General features: G+C 44.4%; 1 protein-coding gene across 6 annotated transcripts in view; it reads right to left on the bottom strand.

Moving 5' to 3' along the window:
• Window positions 1–18,557, bottom strand: part of LOC134341292 (tetratricopeptide repeat protein 39B-like) — a 217,314-nt gene that overhangs the window by 16,347 nt on the left and 182,410 nt on the right. The window contains exons 12-13 of one of the 6 annotated variants that reach the window (XM_063039169.1): window positions 6,346–6,523; window positions 3,010–3,104 (exon numbers count right to left, since the gene is read on the bottom strand). The exons of the other annotated variants lie outside the window; for them this stretch is intronic. Of the exons in view, the coding sequence (XP_062895239.1) occupies window positions 6,395–6,523 (129 nt within the window). The 3' untranslated portion in view covers window positions 3,010–3,104; window positions 6,346–6,394. Of the gene's footprint in view, window positions 1–3,009; window positions 3,105–6,345; window positions 6,524–18,557 lie in introns of those variants that run through there. 6 annotated transcript variants of the gene reach the window in all.

Raw genomic sequence — 18,557 nt, 5'->3', positions numbered from 1 at the left:
CAAAGCACATCCAGTGCCTTGCACACTATATCCTAAAGCAGATGCTGAACTGCAGAGCTTGGAGGCATCTGGAATCCTCTCCAAGGCTGAGTGGAGTGATTGGGCCATGCCCATTGTCCTGGTGATCAAGAAAGGGAAGGCCAGAGCCATTCGCATATGTGGGGATTTCAAATGAGTGTCACCTGGTGCTGCAGCTGCATACTGTGCTGTATCTCTTGCCACAAATAGAAGACAATTTTACATCTTTGGCATTTGAGGAGAGGTCTTCAAAGACTGACTTGTCACAAGCCTATCTGCAAATGGAGATTAAGGAATCAAGCAGAAGTTCCTCACAATCAACACTCACAAGGGACTGTTCCAGTAAAATCGTCTCGTCTTTGGTGTTGCATCAGCTCCAGCTATTAGGCAAAGAGCAATGGACCAAGGTATCCCAGGAACACAAGGTCACCCTGATGACGTAATTGTGACTGGCAAAAATGATGGAGAGCACCTCCAGAACCTTGGTAAAGTACTTACCAGGCTAGGTGAGTATGGTCTGTGTGCAAAGAGAGAGAAATGTGAGTTTTTTAAAAATGAAATGTCATATTGTGGACATGCCATTGACAAGCAGGGCCTACGTTAGTCACAAGAGAAGAAGAAAAAAGAGAATTGAGGCACGCAAACCATAAAATGTGTCACAACTCAGGTCATACTTTGACCTTGTAAACTACTACCACCAGTTTCTCTCCAACATTGCTGCAGTGCTGCATCCATTGAACACACTGTTACAGACAAGAGCAAAGTGGAAATGGACAGAAAGATGTGAAAGAAGCAAAGAGAATAATAACATCCGATAAACTGTTCACCCATTATGACCTGTTGCCGCCCATCAGACAGTTCTGATGCATCCCCTTATGGCAATTTTGTCACACATTATGAAATATGGATTTGAACGCCCAATTGTGTTGGCTTCAAGATCACTGACAAGCACAGAATGCAAACTACACATAGATTGACTGAAAGGCCCTTGGTCTAGTATGGTGAGTAAAGAAATTCCACCACTACCTCTACAGACAAAAGTTTATGTTGGTGACAGATCACCAGCACCTTGTGTCCATTTTCAATGCCAGGAATGGAATTCAAGTGATGTCTGCTACCCAATTACGACTCTGGGCACTATTCCTATCAGCCCAATCTTATGACATGGAGTTCAACGGTACCAAATGACATAGCAACACTGATGGCCTGTCAGAAGTGTTTCATACCACATTGGTGGCCCAGTTGCTGGAAACAAATTCTGAAATACAAAGAGAACAAAGGAATGACTCGACATTGTCAAAGTCAATGACATCATCATGCAAGGGTGGCCAGCTCATGGTAATCCTGTGTTTCCTGAGTTCTCAGTGAGACAAGACCAGCTGTCGGTGTGTCAAAGAATGCTGATGTGTGGATCTTGTGCTGTCGTTCCCTCTAAACTGTGCTCCGGAGTCTTAGAAAATCTGCATGAAGTACAGTCACAATGGAGAGTCTCACCCAGAGCTACGTGTGGTGGCCAGGAATAGATAAACAGATTGAAGACTTGGCCAAAAGCTGTTCCAGATACCAAAAAGTTGAAAATGCACCCTCACATTACACCCGTGTGAGTGGCCATTGTCACCATGGCAAAGAGTACATGTTGACTTTCCTGGACTCATTCATGGACTCCATATTTCTGATTCCTGTGGATGCTCATTCAAAGCGGCTGGAGGTTATACCAGTGAAGTCAACCACCTCAGCAAAGACCGTCTCCGCTCTGAGGACTATCTTCACCAGAAACAGCTTACCAGAACAAATCGTGAGTGACAACGGACCACAATACACTTCAGAAGAATTCCGACTGTTCATGAAGAAAAACTACATCAGACATTTCAAGTCAGCTTCTCACAAGGTGGATAACTTCCTTTTTGTGTATCGGAATTCTGTTCATGTGATGACAAATCAAACACCTGCAATGCTGTTCATGAGCAGGAATCTGAGATCTGGCATAGACCTGCTGAAACCAGATCTACAGAGGGAAGTACAGAATAAACAGCTCTGTCAGTTGCCAAGTGAAGCAGCAAGGAGCTTCGGGATTGGAGAAGGAAGTCCTAGTGCGTGATTACTGAGAAGACGAGTGGACACCCGGTAGGACAGCTACACAAACTGGATCGTTAATGTACACGGCAGATCAGACATGGAGATGTCATGTGGACCAGATACTGGATGCTCAACTGAAGAACACACCAGCGTCGATTACATCCAACAAGACGGACACATTACAGTCACCAGGCTTACCGCTGTGATGATGTCACTGACAGCAGCGTTACACCGGACTGACGAAGGGTCTCGGACTGAAACATCGACTGCACCTCTTCCTACAGATGCTGCCTGGCCTGCTGCGTTCACCAGCAACTTTGATGGAAGTTAGTCATGGACTGTTATTGTGAAAGCATGTTTATTTGGAATATTGGTTTGTGAAAGGGAAATTAAATGTTTTGTACATATACAATTTTATGTTACATTAATCTAAAGGGGAGGAAGTGTAATGTATAGATCTATTCCTTTTAGAGCAATGACCCCCTCCCGGCACTACGTATAGATTGTTGTCTGCACATATGCTGTTGTCTATGTAAGTGCATCTTTCTCGTTTCTCTCTCTCTCTCTCCCCCTCCCTCTCTCTCCAATGTGAATACACTAGTTAAAGCCATCTCCCGTGTGTATGCTATTACTTAATAGGTGTACTCAAAGGTGTCTTTGAACACTTCTGCCAGCTGGTTGGCACAGATCTTTAGTGCCATACCAGATACACCATTGTCTGGATGCTTTGTGAGAGTTCACCCTCTTGAAAGCTGATCTGACGACAGCCTCCGAGACGGAGATCACAGGGTCACCAGATGCTGACAGCACAAATGTACTGTCAGTCACCATCTGTGCAGACACTCCTGGGTCTAGCATCACTTTATGGACATACGATCAATCTATGTATATGAGCTACCTGATGTACATTGTGTTTTTGAAAATTCTTCTCTTCTTTATCATATTGTTTGTTGTTTATGCTGTCTCGGGTCCGGAGTAGCAATTATCTTGTTCTCCTTTACACTTGTTTGCTGGAAATGACATTAAACAATCTTGAATCTCGAATCCAGAATTGGTGACACCCAACACTTTGTTGAGAATCTCCACTCCATCTGCAACAAGCATGATTTCCCCATGACCAACCATTTAAATTCCATTCTCCATTCCCATTTTAATGGGATATTCATGGCCTCCTTTACTGCCTGATGAGGCCAACCTCACACTGGAGGAACAACCCCTCATATTCCGTCTGAGTAGCCTCCAACTTAATGGCTTGAACACTAATTTCTCCAACTTGCAATAATTTTTTCCCCTTCTCTCCTTTTCCATCTCCCATTCTGGCCCTGCACCTTTTCTCCTCCTTACCTACCTACAACCTCCCTCTGGTGCCCCTCCTGCTTCCCTTTCTCCCATGATCCACTCTCCTTTCCGCTCATATTCTTCCTTCTTCTGCCCTTTACTTTTTCCATCTATCATCTCCCAACTTCACACTTCATCCCCCTCTCTCCACCCACCCACCTTCCCCCTCACCTGATTTCATCTGTCACCTTCTAGCTTGTACTCCTTCCTCTCCCCGCACCTTTTCATTCTGGCTTCTTCCTTCTTCCTTTCCAGGCCTGTTGATGGGTCTTGACCCAAAATATCAGCTCCTTGTTCCTCTCCATTGATGCTGCCTAACCTGCTGGGTTCTTCCAGCATTTTGTATGTGTCACTCAGTTAAAGTGCATTTATTTGAACGCATGAGGTTTAACAGGTAAGGCGACAAACTCAGAGCGTAGATCAGCTCCTGGGACCAGGATGCCACAGTCGTAATAAAAACAAGGCTGAGAAAAGGGCAGGACTGGCAGCTCAGTGTTCAGGATGGAGATTCTTCAGACGTGATAGAGGTACAGGTAAGTGAGGGGGTGCGGTGTTGCCTCTTTGATAAGGAATGGCATAACAGTAATGTTTAGAGATCCCTGGGGGGATCGTGCAGTCAGGCCATGTAGATAGAACTCAACAAGCCTTTAGTGGGGCTCTATAAAAGACCCACCCCATAGTCAGCATGAACATGAGGGGCAGGTGTGCACAGAAATTACTCAGAATTGTAAATATAATTGAGTTATTTTAGTGGGAGATTTTAATCTCCTTGTTATTGAGTGTTAAAGGACTTGTTGGAATCTGTTGTTTTTAATAAGGTATTAATTGAATTAATGAGTCTTTAGCAAGACTGAATTTATAGCTTTACAAATCTTTAACATGTATTTTTCACAATATGTGGTGTTAGGCCCCACCTATTGGTGGTAAAACAATATAACAGTTACATAATGCTTTATCCCCTTTCATTTTTTATTGACTAAGTGTTAAATCTGTGTGTCTTCCAATAGGAACACCCCTTATCTCAGAAATTTGCCTTAACTTGGAATAACTTGCTACTGTGTGATCCAGAATCTCCGGAGGGAAAGGTCCTGAGCCCTCGGCTTTGCTTGTTGCTCGGCGGCCGGGACGGGGTCAAGGCGCTCGACAGAGATGGTGCTCGGTGCTCGGTGTCGACAGGCTGGTCGGAGAATCAAAGCTTTTGGACGGACTCAGAGTCAACTGTGGCCGGGTGCTTCCAATGCATCGACAGTTGTCGGCACCTGGAGGTTTATGGCAGAGAGAGGTTCTCCCTTCTGCCACCTGCTATCGGGGACTATTGGGAGTCGATTGGAACTTTGAGACTTTTTTTTAACCATGCCCCTGGTCTGCTCTTTATCAAATTATGGTATTGTTTTGCACTGCTGTAACTATATGTTATAATTATGTGGTCTTGTCAGTGTTAGTCTTTGGTTTGTCCTGTTTTTTTGTGAGATCACTCTGGAGGAACATTGTATCATTTCATAATGCATGCATGCATTTCTAAATGACAATAAATGAGGGCTGAGTGTGCTCATAATCTAATCTAGTATAAAAGTGTCTGCTTCAGTAAAAATCGCCACCTTAATTCTTAGTCCCTTTGTACTTTAGTTTCTGTTCATCTCCTAGTAGTGCAGCTACTGCCATATGCTCTGTACCTGTTTCCTTGTCTTAAACTTCCATTAAATGATCATAAAACAAAAAGCTTTCAACTCATTCTTGGATTCCTAAAAGAACCTGCAGATCAGAAATAACCAGATCCAACAGTTTTGATGTGGTCATCGAAGGGCAGTGATGTAAAACAGAGTCTGAAAATTCCTCACACAAAGAAAGAATTTTTAGTGTGCACCTAATGGTGGCAAGAACATATTCCTCAATTGTCTGATTCTGCTTCTGTTTGAGAGTGAGAAGAAAATTCTAGTTTATTTTGTTATTTGTGGGTTGCACTCTATTAAAATACTTTGGGTTGAGACTCTATTGATACTGTGGGTCAACTCTGCTGATATTTTGGGCACGGCTTTGGTAAAATTTTGAGTTGTGACTCTATTGATGTTTTGGGTTATAACCTGTATTATATTTTCAGATGTAACTCTAGTTCTACATTTTGGGTTGCGATTCCAATAACCATGAATGACGTTTAGGTGAAGAGTACTCATTGAGATCAAACTGGGACAAAAGCCAAAGTTGAGAAACAAACTCAGAATCTCCAGCTGCGAGAGAACAGATAACGAGGATTTAAGCACTTACTTGAATAAGTACAAATGTTTGTATATGAATTTGAAGCAATTTACAAAAATATCTAAAAGAAATGGCTATTGATGCCAAGTCTAGTAGAGATTGGCTTATGAGTGATGTTGAAAAGCTATGGAATACGATTCAGAAAATGTTGCTGTGCGATAAAAACTCTGGCTGGATGCCAGCAGTATTATCAGAGCTAAGAAAGCACCAGTGTGCCAAGCTACAAAGTCAAATAAATGAATGTACCAAATTGGAAAATCAAGTGTGTAAACTAAAGCAAGGACATGGTGAAATGACTGAGCAAATAATTTTACTAATCAATTGGGGAAAAGGAAGAGATGTGTAAAAGGAACTGTACGATAAAGACATTAAAAAGTCAAATGAACATAACTGTAGCCGTATTGAGGCCCACTGTTCAGAGTTACAAGGCAGTCTGAGTAAAGTTGCCATGCACAATAGCGACCTTCAGTGGGCGGGTCTGCCAACCTAGTGGGCGCAACCGTGATGCAACTTATGTTGGAATGCAGCTGACACTGAATAGTTCCCGCAACACACATCAAAACTGCTGGTGAACGCAGCAGGCCAGGCAACATCTCTAGGAAGAGGAAGAGTCAACGTTTCGGGCCGAAATTTGCTGGAAATTGCTTTAATTTCCAGCACCTGCAGAATTCTTCGTGTTTGTTGAATAGTTCCCAGAAGCAGCACCACCTTAGGAAATCCAAGGAACTGCAAAATGGATACAACACTGACTGAACAGAGCCCTCTGGTGACTGAAGTGATGATGACAGTGACGAGGTAATTGGTCTGGCAACCATGTCACGACTTGCCCCAATAAAATCTAAGGGAATAAAATCACACAAGAATGAAAATGGAGATTATGAAAGGAGACAGGAGGTTTACCATGAACCACAAGACCCAGAAAGAAATGTCAAATGGTCCATTTGGTTGATTACTTTTGAACATTTCGTAAGCTTTTCTTTTCTTCTTGACTGGATTTTCAACGGCCTTTGTACACCACGGTTCCTGTACCCAACCATCTTTTCCCTGTCTCATTGGAATGACCTATGCAGAACGCCGTGCACATATCCCCTGAACATTTGCCACATTTGTGCCATACATTTTCCTGAGGACATTTGTTCCCAATTTATGCTTCCAAGTTCCTGCTGATAGATTCATATTTCCCCTTACTCCAATTAAACGCTTTCTTAACATGTCTGTTCCTATCTCTCTCCAATGCTATGGCAAAGGAGATAGAATTATGATCACTGTCTCCAAAAATGCTCTCCCACTGAGAGACCTGACACCTGACCAGGCTCATTTCCCAATACCAGATCAAGTACAGCCTCTCTTCTTATAGGCTTGTCTACATACTGTGTCAGGAAACCTTCCTGAACACACCTAACAAACTCCACCCTATCTAAACCCCTTGCTCTGGGGAGATGCCAATCAATATTTGGGAAATTAAAATCTCCCACAACAACAACCCTGTTATTATTACACCTTTCCAGAATCTGTCTCCCTAGGACAGATAAGTCCCCGGGGCCTGACAGAATATTTCCCAGGCTGCTCCACGAGCCAAGGGATGAGATTGCTGAGCCTCTGGCTAGGATCTTTATGTCCTCATTGTCCACAGGAATGGTACCAGAGGATTGGAGGGAGGCGAATGTTGTCCCCTTGTTCAAAAAAGGTAGTAGTAGGGATAGTCCGGGTAATTATAGACCAGTGAGCCTTACGTCTGTGGTGGGAAAGCTGTTGGAAAAGATTCTTAGAGATAGGATCTATGGACATTTAGAGAATCATGGTCTGATCAGGGACAGTCAGCATGGCTTTGTGAAGGGCAGATTGTGTCTAACAAGCCTGATAGAGTTCTTTGAGGAGGTGACCAGGCATATAGATGAGGGTAGTGCAGTGGATGTGATCTATATGGATTTTAGTAAGGCACTTGACAAGGTTCCACACGGTAGGCTTATTCAGAAAGTCAGAAGTCATGGGATCCAGCGAAGTTTGGCCAGGTGGATTCAGAATTGGCTTGCCTGCAGAAGGCAGAGGGTCATGGTGGAGGGAGTACATTCAAATTGGAGGATTGTGACTAGTGGTGTCCCACAAGGATCTGTTCTGGGACCTCTATTTTTCGTGATTTTTATTAACGACCTGGATGTGGGGGTAGAAGAGTGGGTTGGCAAGTTTGCAGATGATACAAGGTTGGTGGTGTTGTAGATAGTATAGAGGATTGTCGAAGATTGTAGAGAGACATGGATAGGATGCAGAAGTGGGCTGAGAAGTGGCAGATGGAGTTCAACCCGGAGAAGTGTGAGGTGGTACACTTTGGAAGGACAAACTCCAAGGCAGAGTACAAAGTAAATGGCAGGATACTTGGTAGTGTGGAGGAGCAGAGGGATCTGGGGGTGCATGTCCACAGATCCCTGAAAGTTGCCTCACAGGTGGATAGGGTAGTTAAGAAAGCTTATAGGGTGTTAACTTTCATAAGTCGAGGGATAGAGTTTAAGAGTCGCGAGGTAATGTTGCAGCTCTATAAAACTCTGGTTAGGCCACACTTAGAGTACTGTGTCCAGTTCTGGTCGCTTCACTATAGGAAGGATGTGGAAGCATTGGAAAGGGTACAGAGGAGATTCACCAGGATGCTGCCTGGTTTAGAGAGTATACATTATGATCAGAGATTAAGGGAGCTAGGGGTTTACTCTTTGGAGAGAAGGAGGATGAGAGGAGACATGATAGAGGTGTACAAGATAATAAGAGGAATAGATAGAGTGGATAGCCAACGCCTCTTCCCCAGGGCACCTCTGCTCAATACAAGAGGACATGGCTTTAAGGTAAGAGGTGGGAAGTTCAAGGGGGATATTAGAGGAAGGTTTTTTACTCAGAGAGTGGTTGGTGCGTGGAATGCACTGCCTGAGTCAGTGGTGGAGGCAGATACACTAGTGAAGTTTAAGAGACTACTAACAGGTATATGGAGGAATTTAAGGTGGGAGCTTATATGGGAGGCAGGGTTTGAGGGTCGGCACAACATTGTGGGCCAAGGGGCCTGCACTTTGCAGTACTATTTTTTGTTCTTTGTTCTATCTGCTCCTCGATGTCCCTGTTACTATTGGGTGGTCTATAAAAAACACCCAGTAGAGTTATTGACCGCTTTCTGTTCCTAACTTCCACCCACAGAGACTCAGTAGACAACCTCTCCATGACTTACTCCTTTTCTGCAGCCATGACACCATCTCTGATCAACAGTACCATGCCCCCACATCTTTTGCCTCCCTTCCTGTCCCTCCTGAAACATCTAAAGCCTGGCACTCTAAGTAATCATTCCTGCCTCTGAGACATCTAGTTCTCTGTAATGGCCACAACATCATAGCTCCAAATACTGATCCAAGTTCTAATCTCATCCGCTTTGTTCATGATGCTTCTTGCATTAAAATAGACACATCTCAAACCATCCCGAGTGTATCCCTTCTCTATCACCCGCCTATCCTCCCTCTCGCACTGTCTCCCAGCTTTCTCTATTGTGAGCCAACCACCCCTTCCTCCGTCTCTGCGCTTCAGTTCCCACCCCACAGCAATTCTAGTTTAAACTCTCCCTAATTACCTTAGCAAACTTTCCTGCCAGGATATTGGTTCCCCTAGGATTCCAGTACAACCCATCCTTTTTGTACAGGTCACACCTGCCCCAAAAGAGGTCCCAATGATTCAGGAATCTGAATCCCTGCCCCCTGCTCCAATCCCTCATAGAAACATAGAAAACGTACAGCACAATACAAGCCCTTCGCCCCACAAAGCTGTGCCAAACATGTCCCTACCTTAGAACTACCTAGGCTTTACCCATAGCCCTCTATTTTTCTAAGCTCCAGGAGCTATCCAGGAGTTTTTTTAAAAGACCCTATCGTTTCCGCCTCCACCACTGCCGCTGGCAGCCCATTCCACGCACTCACCACTCTCTGCGTAAAAAACTTACCCCTGATATCTCCTCTGTACCTATTTCCAAGAACCTTAAAACTATGCCCTCTGGTGTTAGCCATTTCAGCCCTGGGGAAAAGCCTCTGACTATCCACACAATCAATGCCTCTCATTATCTTGTACACCTCTATCAAGTCACCTCTCATCCTCCGTCACTCCAAGGAGAAAAGGCCGAGTTCACTCAACCTATTCTCATAAGGCATGTTCCCCAATCCAGGCAACATCCTTGTAAATCTCCTCTGCATCCGTTCTATGGTTTCCACATCCTTCCTGTAGTGAGGCGACCAGAATTGAGCGCAGTACTCCAAGTGGGGTCTGACCAGGGTCCTATACAGCTATATATAGTACCTCTCAGGTCCTAAATTCAATTCCATGATTGATGAAGGCCAATACACCGCACACCTTCTTAACCAAAGAGTCAACCTGCGCAGCAGCTTTGAGTATCCTATGGACCCAGACCCCAAGGTCCCTCTGATCCTCCATACTGCCAAGAATCTTACCATTAATGTTATATTCTGCCATCATATTTGACCTACCAAAATGAACCACCTCACACTTATCAGGGTTGAACTCCATCTGCCAATTCTCAACCCAGTTTTGCATTCTATCAATGTCCCATTGTAACCTCTGACAGCCCTCCACACTATCCACTACACCCCCCAAACTTTGTGTCATAAGCAAATTTACTAACCCATCCCTCCACTTCCTCATCCAGGTCATTTATAAAAATCACAAAGAGTAGGTGTCCCAGAACAGATCCCTGAAGCACTCCACTGGTCACTGGCCTCCATACAGAATATGACCCATCTACAACCACTCTTTGCCTTCTGTGGGCAAGCCAGTTCTGGATCCACAAAGCAATGTCCCCTTAGATCCCATGCCATCCTCTTCCTTGATATCTACTTTCTCAAGCTTTTCAGTCCACTGCAAGTCATCGCTACAATCACCAAGATCCTTTTCCACAGTGAATACTGAAGCAAAGTATTCATTATGTACAGTGGCATGCAAAAGTTTGGGCACCCCTGGTCAAAATTTCTGTTACTGTGAATAGCTTTCTGTAGTCAGCTAAGAGTCTTTCAATTCTTGTTTGGGGGATTTTCGCCCATTTTTCCTTGCGGCCAAAAAGTTCTATTTTAACTTCATCAGTCCACAGGACTTGTTTCCAAGATGCATCAGGTTTGTTTAGATGCTCCTTTGAACCTTTTGAATAGAACTTTTTGGCCGCAATGAGCAAAGGTATGCTTGGAGAAAAAAGGGTGCAGAATTTCATGAAAAGAAACCCTCTCCAACTGTTAAGCACGGGGGTGGATCGATCATGCTTTGGGCTTGTGTTGCAGCCAGTGGCACGGGGAACATTTACTGGTGGAGAGAAGAAAGAATTCAATTAAATACCAGCAAATTCTGGAAGCAAACATCACACCATCTGTAAAAAAGAAACGAGGGTGGCTTCTACAACAGGATAATGATCCTAAACACACCTCAAAATCCACAATGGACTACCTCAAGAGGCGCAAGCTGTAGGTTTTGCCATGGCCCTCACAGTCCCCTGACCTAAACATCATCGAAAATCTGTGGATAGGTCTCAAAATTGCAGGGCATGCAAGACAGCCCAAGAATCTCATAGAACTAGAAGCCTTTTGCAAGGAAGAATGGGCAAAAATCCCCCAAACAGGAATTGAAAGACTCTTAGCTGGCTACAAAAAGCGTTTACAAGCTGTGATACTTGGCAAAGGGGGTGTTACTAAGTACTGACCATGTGGAGTGCCCAAACTTTTGCTTCAGGGCCTTTTCCTTTTTTGTTATTTTGAAACTGCAAAAAATGGAAATAAAAAAATTTTCTTGCTTAAAATATTAAAGAAATGTGTCATCTTTAACTTTATGCCTTTTGGAAATCAGTTCATCTTTTACTCGCTTAGCTATTCACAGTAACAGAAACTTTGACCAGGGTGCCCAAACTTCCGCATGCCATTGTACCTCTGCTATTTCCTCCGGTTCCATACATACCTCTCCACTGTCACACTTGATTGGTCCTATTCTCTCACATTGGTCTTATCCTCTTGCTCTTCACATACTTGTAGAATGCCTTGGGGACAGTCCATGTGGCTGTCCTAATTTCATTCTTCAGCTCCTTCCTGCTAGCCTTATAATCTTCTAGATTCCTATCATTACCTTGTTTTTTGAACCTTTCATAAGCTCTTCCTTTCTTCTTGACTAGATTTACAATAGCCTTTGTACACCACGGATCTTGTACCCTACCATCCTGTCCATGTCTCATTGGAATGTGCCTACTCAGAACCCCACGCAAATATCCAGAACATTTGGCACGTTTCTTCCATGTGCATTTCCCTCAGCCACACATTTATCCTCCTCCTCAGCCAGTAATCCTGAAATGACTACCTTTGAGGTCCTGCTTCTCAGCTTCTTTTCTAACTCCCTGTAGTCTGTTTTCAGGACCTCCTCCCTTTTCCTACCTATGTCATTGCTACCAATATGTACCATGACCTCTGGCTGTTCACCTTCCCACTTCAGGATATCGTGGACGCAATCAGAAACATCCCGGACCCTGGCACCAGCGAGGCAAACTACCATCCGTGTTTCTTTCCTGCGTCCACAGAATCGCCTGTCTGACCCCATAACTATAGAGTTCCCTATCACTGCTGCCATCCTCTTCCTTTCCCTACCCTTCTGAGCCACAGGGCCAGACTCTGTGCCAGAGGTGCAACCACTGTTGCTTCCCCCAGGTGGGCAGTCTCCCCCAACAATACTCAAACTGGAGTACTGATTGGTATGGGGGACAGACACAGGGGTACTGTCTAGTACTGACTCCTGCCCTTCCCTCTCCTGACTGTTATCCACTTACCTGTCTCCCGAGGCCCCGGTGTGACTACTTGCCTATAGCTCCTCCCTATCACCTCCTCACTTTCCCTGACCAGATAAAGATCATTGAGCTGCATCTCCAGTTCCCTAACCTGGTCCCTAAAGAGCTGCAGCTTGACGCACCTGGTGCAGATGTGGCCGTACGGGAGGCTGGGAGTCTCCTGGACATCCCACATCCGACACCCAGTACAGAACACTGGCCTCACAGACATACTTCCTGTTTCTATTTCTCACAGGTAACTTACCTCACCTCAACCTGTAATCACTGAAGCCGTACCACTCTGCCTCAGATCACTCCGTCAAAGACTGCTCCATTAGTCAGTGTCTCCCTCCCTTTTATGCCTGAACCTTCTCGGCTGTTTAACTCATGACTGGTGCTCTGGCTGATAGGCCACGTACAATAGACTAATGCTCTCGAAGCTCCTTTTTTAAATAACCGTCGCTGACGTCCTGTGAGAAACCCCTCTTGGTAAAGCTCTGTTGACGCCACTGATAGGCCACGTACAATGCCTATTACCAATGTAATTTACCCCGAACGGCAATGAGAAATGTGGCTGCATGATTGCAGTTGCAACTCAAGAACATGGAGACCAACAGCAACCTGTTGGTTATTCCTCAGGCATTCCTTAGATAACGTAGGCTTAGGATGGGGTTCATATCTACGAGCAGTGCAGAAAACCGACCTGGCAGTCATGACTGTTTCTAACATGGTGCTGGATCAGACTTTAAATGTTTGATGTCCACGCTCAGTGCATACTCTACCGACAATGAACAGGGCCGCTCAAGTGACAACTGCTCGGTGGTCCAAGTGGTCCACTGTTCTTCAGGCACCTCATATCATCATCCAACAAGCAAGTCCAGTGAATACAGCTACATTGGTGTCAGTGGATATGGAAGACCATGATGATCATGACTGTGCAAGAACAGTAATGTGCTAAGAAGATGGAAATTACCATAAAGAAGTGTCTTCATTGGACCCAAACTTGATTCAGTACACTGATGGGTCCTCAACCATTGAGTGAGGAATTTGAATGACTGGTCGGGCTGTTGTCACAGAAAATGAAGTGATGGCCTCAGGAAGCAAGGCTCCTGGTACTGCTACACAACAGGCAGAAATGAAAGCTTTGACTGGAGCCTGTAAGCCAGCAGGAAGATCAGCTAGCATCTCCACTGATTCTCGATATGCTTTCAGGGTCGTTCATAACTTTGGAAATTTATGGAGACAAAGAAGATTTCTTATGGCCTTGGGAACTCCAATCAAGAATGGTCAACTGGAACGAGTAGATATGGAAGTCAACAACTACCATGAAAAGTCACTGTATTAAGTGTAAAGATGGCTCCAAGATGACCGCGATGGAAAACGTGGAAACGCATTTGCAGATGAAACTGCAAAAAGGGTAGCAAGGGAAAGAATAAAGAAAATAGGAGAAAGCCCAATACCTGACACCATGGAAACCAAGCTGAACTCTGTATCACAGATGAACAGAGAAGATATTTGAGAAATGCAAAATTAATGCTCAGACCAAGAGAAGTGGTCCTGGAGGGAAAATGTTGGGTTGTTAAATGATGATAGTGTATGGAGATATGGCACTAGTCAAAGACGGGTAGCCCCAACTGAACATCCTCCTTATTTAGCAGAGCAAATACACTCCCTAGGACACATTGGAGTGCGAAAGAGGATTGACAGATTCTCCCAATGGTGGGGAATCCAAAGTTCCAACAGACAAATAACCATATAACATATAACCATATAACAATGACAGCACGGAAACAGGCCATCTCGGCCCTTCTAGTCCGTGCCGAACTCTAACTCTCACCTAGTCCCACCGACCTGCACTCAGCCCATAACCCTCCATTCCTTTCCTGTCCATATATCTATCCAATGTAACTTCAAATGACAACATCGAACCTGCCTCGGCCACTTCTGCTGGAAGCTCGTTCCACACAGCTACCACTCTCTGAGTAAAGAAGTTCCCCCTCATGTTACCTCTAAACTTTTGCCCTTTAACTCTCAACTCACGTCCTCTTGTTTGAATCTCCCCCACTCTCAATGGAGAAAGCCTATCCACGTCAACTCTATCTATCCCCCTTATAATTTTAAATACCTCTATCAAGTCCCCCCTCAATCTTCTATGCTCCAAACAATAAAGACCTAACTTGTTCAACCTTTCTCTGTAACTTAGGAGATGAAACCCAGGCAACAATTTAGTAAATTTCCTCTGTACTCTCTCAATTTTATTAACATCTTTCCTATTAACATCTTTCCTATAATTCGGTGACCAGAACTGTACACAATACTCCAAATTTGGCCTTACCGATGCCTTATACAATTTCAACATTACATCCCAACTCCTATACTCAATGCTCTGATTTATAAAGGCCAGCTTACCAAAAGCTTTCTTCACCACCCTATCCACATGAGAGTCCACCTTCAGGGAACTATGCACCATTATTCCTAAATCCCTCTGTTCTACTGCATTCTTCAATGCCCTACCATTTACCATGTATGTCCTATTTTGATTAGTCCTACCAAAAGGTAGCACCTCACATTTATCAGCATTGAACTCCATCTGCCATCTTTCAGCCCACTCTTCTAAGTGGTCTAAACCTCTCTGCAAGCTTTGAAAACCTACTTCATTATCCACAACACCACCTAGCTTAGTATTATCTGCATACTTACTAATCCAATTTACAACCCCATTAGCCTGATCATTAATATATATGACAAACAACATTGGACCCAGTACAGATTCCTGAGGCACACCACTAGACACTGTCCTCCAATCTGACACACAGTTATCCACCACTACTCTCTGGCATCTCCCATCCAGCCACTGCTGAATCCATTTTACTACTTTGATATTAATGCCTAATGATTGAACCTTCCTAACTAACCTTCCGTGTGGAACCTTGTCAAAGGCCTTACTGAAGTCCATATAGACAACATCCACCGCATTACCCTCATCAACTTTCCTAGTAACCTCATCAAAAAATTCAATAAGATTTGTCAAACATGACCTTCCACGCACAAATCCATGTTGACTGTTCCTAATCAGACCCTGTCTATCCAGGTAATTATATATACCATCTCTAAGAATACTCTCCGTCAATTTACCCACCACTGACATCAAACTCACAGGCTGATAATTGCTAGGTTTACTCTTAGAACCCTTTTTAAACAATGGAACAACATGAGCAATACGCCAATCCTCCAGCACCATCCCCATTTCTAATGGCATTTGAAATATTTCTGTCAGAGCCCCTGCTATTTCCACACTAACTTCCCTCAAGGTCCTAGGGAATATCCTGTCCGGACCCGGAGACTTATCCACTTTTATATTCCTTAAAAGCGCCAGTACTCCCTCTTCTTTAATCATCATAGTTTCCATAACTACCCTTCTTGTTTCCGTTACCTTACACAATTCAATATCCTTCTCCTTAGTGAATACCGAAGAAAAGAAATTGTTCAAAATCTCCCCCATCTCTTTTGGCTCTGCACATAGGTGTCCACTCTGATTCTCCAAGGGACCAATTTTATCCCTCACTATCCTTTTGCTATTAATATAACTGTGGAAACCCTTTGGATTCATTTTCACCTTACTTGCCAAAGCAGCCTCGTATCTTCTTTTAGCTTTTCTAATTTCTTTCTTAAGATTCTTTTTACATTCTTTATATTCCTCGAGCACCTCATTTACTCCATGCTGCCTATATTTATTGTCGATCCCTCTCTTTTTCCGAACCAAGTTTCCAATATCCCTTGAAAACCATGGCTCTCTCAAACTTTTAACCTTTCCTTTCAACCTAACAGGAACATAAAGATTCTGTACCCTCAAAATTTCACCTTTAAATGACCTCCATTTCTCTATTCCATCCTTCCCATAAAACAAATTGTCCCAATCCACTCCTTCTAAATCATTTCGCATCTCCTCAAAGTTAGCCTTTCTCCAATCAAGAATCTCAACCCTGGGTCCAGTCCTATCCTTCTCCATAATTATATTGAAACTAATGGTATTGTGATCACTGGACCCGAAGTGCTCCCCAACACATATCTCCATCACCTGCACTATCTCATTCCCTAACAGGAGATCCAACACTGCCCCTTCTCTAGTTGGTACCTCTGTGTATTACTGCAAAAAACTATCAGTTGAGAGAAGGATGATATGCCAGTAAACACACTCTGGAGCAGCAGAAAAACTACCACAACTAAGTGCCCTGCCCCACCTGGTCCATTTTTACATCTACCTGTGGACTATATTAATTTACCAAAGTGCAAGGATATGCAGATGTCCTGGTGATAGTAGTGATAGTGGAGAGGACAAATTTTCAAAATGGGTGGAAGCCACACACACAGCCAAACCATGGGATGGAACGGTTGCCTGGTGGTTAGCACAATGCGTTACAATACCAGTGACCCGGGTTCACTTCCCACCACTGCCTGCAAGGAGCTTGTACGCTCTCCCTGTGACCGCGTGGGTTTTCTCCGGCTGCTCCGGTTTCCTCCCACAGTCCAAAGACGTACTGGTGGGTTGGTTAATTGGTCATTGTAAATTGTCCCATAATAAGGCTAGGGTTAAATCAGGACTTGCTGGGCGGCATGGCTCAAAACGGCTGAAGGGCCTGTTCCACACTGTATCTCAATTAATCAATAAACAAACAAACTGATAAACTCTGATTAAGTAAACATGAGGAATTCTGCAGATGCTGGAAATTCAAGCAACACACATCAAAGTTGCTGGTGAACGCAGCAGGCCAGGCAGCATCTCTAGGAAGAGGTACAGTCGACGTTTCAGGCCGGGACCCTTCGTCAGGACTAACTGAAGGAAGAGTTAGTAAGAGAGTTGAAAGTGAGAGGGGGAGAGGGAAATCCAATTTGATAGGAGAAGACAGGAGGGGGAGGGATGGAGCCAAGAGCTGGACAGGTGATTGGCAAAAGGGATATGAGAGGATCATGGGACAGGAGGCCCAGGGAGAAGAAAAGGGGGGAAGGGGGAAAAAAACCCAGAGGATGGGCAAGGGGTATAGTCAGAGGGACAGACGGAGAAAACAGAGAGAGAGAGAAAGAATGTGTGTATATAAATAAATAATGGATGGGGTACAATGGGGAGGTGGGGCATTAGCGGAAGTTAGAGAAGTCGATGTTCATGCCATCAGGTTGGAGGCTACCCAGACAGAATATAAGGTGTTGTTCCTCCAACCTGAGTGTGGCTTCATCTTTACAGTACACTGTGTCCAGTGCTCCCGATGTGGCCTTCTACATATTGGCGAGACCTGACGCAGACTGGGAGATCGTTTTGCTGAACACCTACGCTCTGTCCGCCAGAGAAAGCAGGATCACCCAGTGGCCACACATTTTAATTCCACGTCCCATTCCCATTCTGATATGTCTATCCACGGCCTCCTCTACTGTAAAGATGAAGCCACACTCAGGTTGGAGGAACAATACCTTATATCCCGTCTGGGTAGCCTCCAACCTGATGGCATGAACATTGACTTTTCTAACTTCCGCTAATGCCCCACCTCCCCCTCGTACTCCATCCGTTATTTATTTATATACACACATTCTTTTGCTCTCTCTCCTTTTTCTCCCTCTGTCCCTCTGACTATACCCCATGCCCATCCTCTGGGGGTTTTTTTTCCCCCTTCCCCCTTTTCCTTCTCCCTGGGCCTCCTGTCCCATGATCCTCTCATATTCCTTTTGCCAATCAGCTGTCCAGCTCTTGGCTCCATCCCTCCCCTCCTGTCTTCTCCTATCATTTTGGATCTCCCCCTCCCCCTCCCACTTTCAAATCTCTTACTAGCTCTTCCTTCAGTTAGTCCTGACGAAGGGTCTCGGCCTGAAACGTCGACTGCACCTCTTCCTAGAGATGCTGCCTGGCCTGCTGCGTTCACCAGCAACTTTGATGTGTGTAACTCTGATAAAGGACTATATTCCCAGATGGGGATTTCCATGTCACGTTGACCCTGACTAAGGAACACATTTCACTGGAAATGTTTGTCAAGAGTTATGTTGGCTGATGCACATTTTCATT

Source organism: Mobula hypostoma (assembly GCF_963921235.1).
Source record: "Mobula hypostoma chromosome 16 unlocalized genomic scaffold, sMobHyp1.1 SUPER_16_unloc_1, whole genome shotgun sequence".
Classification (NCBI taxonomy): domain Eukaryota; kingdom Metazoa; phylum Chordata; class Chondrichthyes; order Myliobatiformes; family Myliobatidae; genus Mobula; species Mobula hypostoma.
Note: the sequence above shows the minus strand (reverse complement) of the source record. Positions and strands in the feature narration are given on the sequence as shown.